The following is a 7547-nucleotide window of genomic DNA, read 5'->3' as shown; positions in this document are numbered from 1 at the left end:
GCAATAAATCGAGAATATACAGATCACGTGGGTCAAATAGAAACTTACGATAAACGATTAGTTCTGTACGAAGTACTAAGAAAGTTCTGAACTTATGCTGGACCGATCCAGCTTATATAGCTTTAGTAAATGTGTAGGACTTTCTGGAACATTCTCAATTTTTTCAAAAGTTACCAGAACCTTCCAACCTGTTTCTAGAAATTTCCATTTATTTCTAAACACTGTTTCTAGAAATTTCCATTTATTTCTAAACACTGTTTCTAGAAATTTCCATTTATTTCTAAACACTATTTCTAGAAATTTCCATTTTTTCTAGAAGTTTCCAAATGATGATTCTGGAAAATGCGATCGCCTTAAATGGTAATAAACGATAGATTTCAAAGAATTAGCATGACCTCGTCACACGCCAGGGGCCTATATTCGCCCGGGGCCCAAGTCGCCCGGGGTCTAAATTCGGGGGGGGGGGGGGCAAGTCGCCCGGGGTCTAAATTCGGCGGGGGCCCAAATTCGCCCGAACCCAAATTCGATGGCCTTAAATATTCACGGGGTCATGCTAGTTAATTTGTAATTTGATACCACATATATGGGTGTGGAACGCGGCGACGAAGCGTGATCCTCCCGGGGCCCAAATTTGAGGACATAAAACATTCATGGGGTCATATTGATTAACATACACACACAACATCGGGAGATGGGCGAACATACACACACATACATACTTTGATTTTATTTATATAAATTTTTAATACATCCCGCACACCAAGAACGGCCAAGAAACATCGAGAATTATTTGCACGTTTATCTGCGAAGATTGGGTCATAGATAACAACTGAGTTGTTAGAATGAAGACCATATTGTTTTTACTCGCTATATTAGGATTTATTCACTCTATACCAATACAGAAGCCAGTAAGTGTTTATCGTCAATACAATTTTAGTTTGATAATTCGTTATTTCATTTCCTTGATAAATCATGCGAGAGAGCGAGAGAGAGAGAGAGAGAGAGGGAGAGAGAGAGACATATTCCTGAAGCAATGGCCCGAGAAATCCCTCTCTGGCCATTGCTGGATTGGCTTCTGATACTTTAGCTTTTGAGGGAGTTTGTCTATTCTTCCCGTTCAATCAAATCTATCCCAAGTACAGCAACGTAACAGCCCTTCGTTTAATCTGGGTCTTCCCTAAAACTTTGGATAGTGATTAAAGGTATTAAAAACAGTGAAAATATGTTCGTCTCCGAACAGTATTGTTTACATTGTTTCGATTTGTTAGCCTCGCTTGTCAGGCAATTAGTTTTTCTGCAATATTCTGCTATGCACTGATTAATTGGGCATAATAAAATCGTGAGTCATAACGTAACGTTATCTAAATTTATTTGGCCCAATTTGGAGCTCTGTTTTAAGCGTAATGCTTTTGTAACGCAATTAGCTATTGGTTGTTAATCGGACCATTGGCCAGCCATAATTTGGCACAGACATTTGCCTTCGTTAAAGCAGTGTTTAGTGGGATTAGGTATAATCAAACGAAACACTGCGAGGAGTATGAGAGAGAGAGAGAGAGAGAGAGAGAGATGAAGAGAAAGGGAGAGAGAGAGACCATTTCGGAACTAACGTATAATTCACTTTTATTTCAAGATTTCGCTCGAAACCAGGCTACTTGACTCAATGACAGACCTTATGATCTAAAGCACACACGTTAAACCATTCGACCACCCAACCACCTGTTATAACAACCATAAAACGCGTTCTTTAATTCGCGTTATTTGTACCATCTTACAAATAAAATCTAGAAAGGTAACATACTACATTTTTGATTCTCCTTTCTTACAGTTACAACTTTGCCTTTTTTCTCTTTTTGCAGACTGATGGCCATCTCGCGGGTGGTAAGATCAGCAAATTACTTTTACCGTTTTGAATACATATTTTTGGGTAATCAGGGAGGTATCTATCTATAGTATAGGCTTGGCAGGCTGAAGCCTAGTACCTCGGGATCCGGCCGTGGTGTATAACATATCTGACACTGTCATAAGCCTTTCCGTCGAGCAGTGTAGTCTTAAAAAAATCCTTCATCATCCTCAGCTTTCCCAAATTGTGTTTAAAACACCGGTTCAGGTTCCTTTAGTCGTGGTGACGGGGATTGAGAGGGGCCCCATAAGTGGTATAGCCTAGGACCCCTCTTCAGCTAACTCCGCCACTGAGATGAACCTTATCAAGTATGAAATAACAACATACTAATGTTTACAAAAGATTTAGTTCACGGTGTATTTGCTATTTTGTTGTTTTCTTTCAGTATTTGACGAGAATTTTCCTGAAGAAAATCCAGGTATGTATATGTACAGAATTTAGATTGATATATAAAATTACAAGTTAAACCTAATTAGAGACATCCAAATTCAAAATAAATAATATATTGTAAAATCTGTCCAAACCATTACCAAATGAAACTTGAAAATATTATATTGTAAAAAGTGTCCATACCATCAATAATGAAATCAGGATATAATACATGTATATCGTAAAAACTGTCTATCCAAAAATAAAATCAGAAAATAATGTATTGTAATAACTGTCCATTCCATCAAAAATTAAATCAGAAACTAATATAAGGTCCATAATACCTTCAAAAATGGACATATTATGATTCACAAAATGTATTGAAATGAAGATGGCTATCGAAGTTTTTTATAAATATATTTTAGTTCTGAATTAGCATTGTAATCATTTAATCTTGGTGTTAAAAAAAAATGTCATCCGTGGTTGATTATAGAATGTTTAATTTAATTTAGAATATTATTTTATTTTATTGAAGGTTTGTTTGAAGGGGATATCGAGCTAGAACCAGGTGAAAATATTTATGTAAGTGACATCTCATCGCAAGGGTTTGTGGCTGTGTTTTATACGGAATGCTTTTTAATCTGAAAACATGTTCTGAGTCGGGGGTCGGGCTAAACTGCTACTTGTATTTGTTATCTAATCCCCATTCAGATCAGGGTAGGAATAGGGAGGGGGCTAGTCATTTAACGCGCAACGTGGTTTCTCTTCTGGTCCCCGGCTTTCTCTCGTTGCTACAGACCCCTACGCGCAAGGGAATTATCAAAATAAAATTGAAGCATATGTTAGTCCAGAAATGACCTAGTTTGTGTCGAGTGGACGTGTTGAACCCCATCTCTCTCTCTCTCTCTCTCTCTCTCTCTCGCTCTCTCTTTCTCTCATTAGAGATCAACTAGAACCCAACCACCAAAGTTGAATTCTAGAATCGAAGAAAGGGGTTTGAATATATATGATTTTGAGGGTGACGGTTAAGAGGTTGGTAACGTTAAAATGTGCGGCGGATAGTTTGTGTATTTCAAGATTTCCGTTGTCAGATACATTTGAGCAATACAAGTTAGAGTTGGGAAAGAGACGGGAATTTTAAAAAACTAAAGTCAATGGGAATCTATGGGCAATTAGAGACTTCCAGCTTACTACCATACTGTTATAAAATTCGAAATATTTAGTTTGACTCATGGGCCCTTATTCACGAAAACGTAACTGAGATAAAATCCAAATTTTAGTAATTTGATTGGATAATATTCGATTGATTTTAGTGCTTAGCCAATCAAAATTGAGGTATCTACTAAAATTTGGATTTTATCTTAAGTTAAAATTTCGTGAATCAGGGCCCTGGTGTATAACGTGCGAGATTTGTCCTTATGACCAAACCCTACTTTGACTACATAAAACTCTACATCATAAATCGTAAAATTCCAATATAGTTTTATGATAACATTTTGTTTTAAAGTGGTGAAACCAAATTGGTGCCCTTTATTATTAAAACCATTCTGTTTATGTTATATAGGATAGAAACGCCATTTTGAATAAAGATAAACTGTGGCCAAATGGTGTTCTGCCGTATATCATCTCGTCTACTTACTGTAAGTTTCAAAATACATTGGAACCTTCATATAGACGAAAATGGGTCTAAAAGCACATATAAGTGTAATATGAATATATATAAAGTGATTTATAATTAGTTTTAAAATATTTTATTGTAATGTCTTATCAATTATGTTCTAAACAACAGTAAAACTGTGCACTTTGTTGAGTTATTTACGTTTTTTAAATCACTACTTTATGGTTTGTGAATCAGTCATTACTAATTACTTCTGCATTGTTTTTTAGTATATGTGTTTCATTGTTCATTACAAATGACGTTTAAAACCATAAAAATACATGACCCGTGTACTAATTTTAAAATTGGCTTAAATGTTGTATATCAGTATCCCATATTTTCACAGTAAAATAACAACATCAATATTGATTGAAATGGACTAATATCGAATTTTAATTCCTGTTTTTAATTTCGAATTGTATGGAAAATATTGAGTTGAAGGTTTAGCTCCAATGAAAAGAGAACGACAGATCTCCGTAAGATCTTCATTAATGCTTTTTTTAAGCTTCAGGACAACAAGCTGTATTAAAAAATGCCATGAAGACAATAGAAGAAAAAACCAAGGTCAATGGTAAAACTTGTATTCAGTTTAAACCCCATACCAACCAACATCAGTATATTAAATTTGTTGATGGAACAGGGTAAGTTTAATACAAAGAACTTGCTTGGAAATATATTTTGTATCCACTATAGCTTTTATTTTATTTCAAATGCCAATTATTTCGCCACGGACCACCGCGCTCACATCTATGAGTTTGATTACACAACTGTGGCCTGGATCGCCGTTCTAACCTCCGATTCTTTCTGACCCCCGCGACGTATTCCGACTTACCTGATTTACCTCGACCGCTCCAGTTTATTCCGACCTCTCCCGGTTTACTTCAACCTCCGCGATATATTCCGACCTACCTGGTTTATTCCAAATTCTCCGGTTTACTCCCTAACATCTCCCGGTTTACTACGACCACCGCGATGGATTCAGCCCTACTTGGTTTACTCCTACTTCTCCGACAACTCCCACCTCCCCAAATTTACCACCACATCCCCGGTTTACTACGACCCCCTTCCCCGGTTTACCATTACCTCCTCGCCTTACCACGACCTCTTCGGTGTACCACGACCTCTTCGGTTGACTACGACCGCCTCGGTTTACCACGACCTCCCCGGTCGACTACTACCTCCTCGGTTTACTCCCAACCTTCTGGTTGACAACGACTTCCCTGGATTACCCAAATGTATACCACGGACCTCCCTGGTTGACAACGACCCCACTATCCCCAGTTGACTACGACTCTCCGGTTTACCACGACCTCCCCGGTTCACCCCGACCTCTCTTTTTTATTCCAACCTTTCCGGTTGACTACAATCTCCCCGGATGACTACGACCTCCCCAGTTTACTCCAACCTTGCCGGTTTATTCAGACTTCTCCAGTTTACACCTATCTCTCCGGTTAATTCAGACGTCTCCTGATTATTCCCACTTCACAACTAAAGAACTCCGAACGAATGTAAGTTATTGAAATAGGGATACATAGGGGCAGACTGGGTGGATCTGGACCCTCGGACCAACTTGTTTCCCTTGGGCTCCCATTCGCCGGTTCGAGACCCAGTCCGCCCCTGAGAATACACTGAAGAAATGACCAAGTTAATTGGACGTTAAACATTTCTTCCTTTCATTTTATAGATGCCATACACCAGCCGGTATGAGATCTGGTGCCACACCTGTCACTCTGGCGAGATATTGTATCCAAACTGGAACTGTCATGCACGAGATAAACCATGCTCTTGGAATGATGCACGAACAAAGTAGACCAGATCGCGATGATTATGTTACAATAGTTGAGAGTAATATTCAAAAAGGTTTGCTCTCCATCTTTTTATTTTTATGATTATCTGTTCCGTTGGGTGACCATAAGGTCTGTCATCGAGTCATGTGGCGTTTTTTCGATTCCCCGCCTGTCCGTGACAAGCAATGGGTCGCTCGTCCAACTTTATGGGTTTCCTTTGGGTCCTCCGGTTTCCTCCCACTGCAAGCGCATTATTGAAATACAATTGAACTATGTGGTAGTCACGAAATGACATAGTTTGTGTCCAGTGGACCTTAAACTCCACACTTCTCGACTTATTTTCGTTTGAATAGGTTTAGGTTTAACATCTCGCCAATAACACATGTCACACTGTAGTCTTTAACATAATGTTGTGGATCCTATCATGTGAATGGTGCTGCAAAGATAGACCAATTCTTTTTATGAGTACCATAAAACATCCATTCGGCAACCCATGCCTCCTTTACGTGCAACATACAGAGAGGGCTATGCCTGTTGCACAATCCATATTGAGAAATTAACTATCTTAATAAAATTATCGATATCATTTAATAAAAAAAAAGAAGAGAATGATGTGTAGAAAAAGTTTGATCCAGTCATTTTATTTGATATTTGTTGTTTTCTTGCAATGTCTGTGTAGTTTGTTTTATCCGCAGGTTTGTCTTTATTTTTACAGGACAGGAAATCAACTTCATGAAATTCAAACAGTTGGACGAATTGGGTCAATCTTATGATTACGGATCTCTTATGCACTACCCTGCCCATGCTTACGCCATTGATAAAAGTAAGCCTACCATTATACCAAAACAAAAAGGGGTTATTATTGGTCAACGAACTCATCTCAGCCCGATCGATATCAAAGAAATTCAGATTTTGTATGGCTGTATACCAAGACCACACTGATTTCCAGAAAAAAACAGAAGTAACCACCCGTAAAATAAAAAATATCCAAAAAATTGCATTCATAATTATTTGCACGATAAATTCCCCTGAACACATGAAATGGAATGAGGTAACGTCCTACTTTTCTGCACCGAAAGAGCTAATGCAGACGGGCATACGCTATGCAGTGTGATATGCGGGAAATTTGTCACGAACAGCGGCGCTACGGTTTACTCTTATATATAATTCCAACTGTTAAGGGTTCTTTTACGTGCAAGTCAACGTGTAAACAGGACTTTGGCTTGTTGTGCAAGACACTCTCTTGTACAACTGCCAATAGGAAACCACACTGGAAAACCCCACGGAACTTTCTCGATCAACACAAACACAAATCCCCGCTCTCCTGGTTAGTGAGCCACCGCCTTACCCACTGAGCCACTGCGGCCCCAATCCTCATATATTAAAATGACATTGTCAGCAATACAAGGATCCAAGATAAGAGCAACACGCCGTGAAAAGTACACCATGCGCATGAACAAAGAAAATCGGTCACTACAGATTAAAAAACCCCAGTGACCTATTTGATGAGTGTGGACACACCAATCTGTAAAGTCTAAGAATGATAAAGCATTTATTACAAAAGATAAAAAAATCGTTGGCGCACGATTGTATTACATTTAAATAAGACCAATTGATGTATAGGGTGACACGCAATTGTCCTTTTTAAATTTGTCTAAGGTTACGTGAGCGTCCCAAACGGCTGTCGTCTTCAGAATTTCACATTTTGGATGGAATGTTCTGGGTGACTGCAAACCTTTCAGATCCAGTAATTGGTGGCCTTCAACATCGAGTTCGAAGGTATAGAAGACTGAAGCTGGACGACGACTTAACGCTTAACGCATGCACTTTGGAT

At 38.6% G+C, this 7547-nt stretch overlaps 1 protein-coding gene across 1 annotated transcript; it reads left to right on the top strand.

Annotated features, from left to right (window-relative positions):
• The first annotated feature begins 835 nt into the window (after positions 1-835).
• LOC126811669 (zinc metalloproteinase nas-4) lies at positions 836-6655 on the top strand. Its single transcript, XM_050537483.2, has 8 exons — positions 836-908; positions 1857-1878; positions 2286-2318; positions 2805-2851; positions 3834-3909; positions 4432-4567; positions 5611-5786; positions 6429-6655. Exons 1-8 carry the CDS (start codon positions 843-845, stop codon positions 6653-6655), a joined length of 783 nt encoding a protein of 260 aa, XP_050393440.1. The 5' UTR covers positions 836-842.
• Positions 6656-7547: the final 892 nt, after the last annotated feature.

Source organism: Patella vulgata, chromosome 2 (assembly GCF_932274485.2).
Source record: "Patella vulgata chromosome 2, xgPatVulg1.2, whole genome shotgun sequence".
Classification (NCBI taxonomy): Eukaryota; Metazoa; Mollusca; class Gastropoda; family Patellidae; genus Patella; species Patella vulgata.
Note: the sequence above shows the minus strand (reverse complement) of the source record. Positions and strands in the feature narration are given on the sequence as shown.

Bases quoted from the DNA above. Each gene is read 5' to 3' on its own strand.
- LOC126811669 (XM_050537483.2), top strand. From the start codon at position 843: ATGAAGACCATATTGTTTTTACTCGCTATATTAGGATTTATTCACTCT. The intron at 909-1,856 runs GTAAGTGTTTAT...CTCTTTTTGCAG, and splicing joins CTATACCAATACAGAAGCCA to ACTGATGGCCATCTCGCGGG. The intron at 2,852-3,833 runs GTAAGTGACATC...TATGTTATATAG, and splicing joins AACCAGGTGAAAATATTTAT to GATAGAAACGCCATTTTGAA.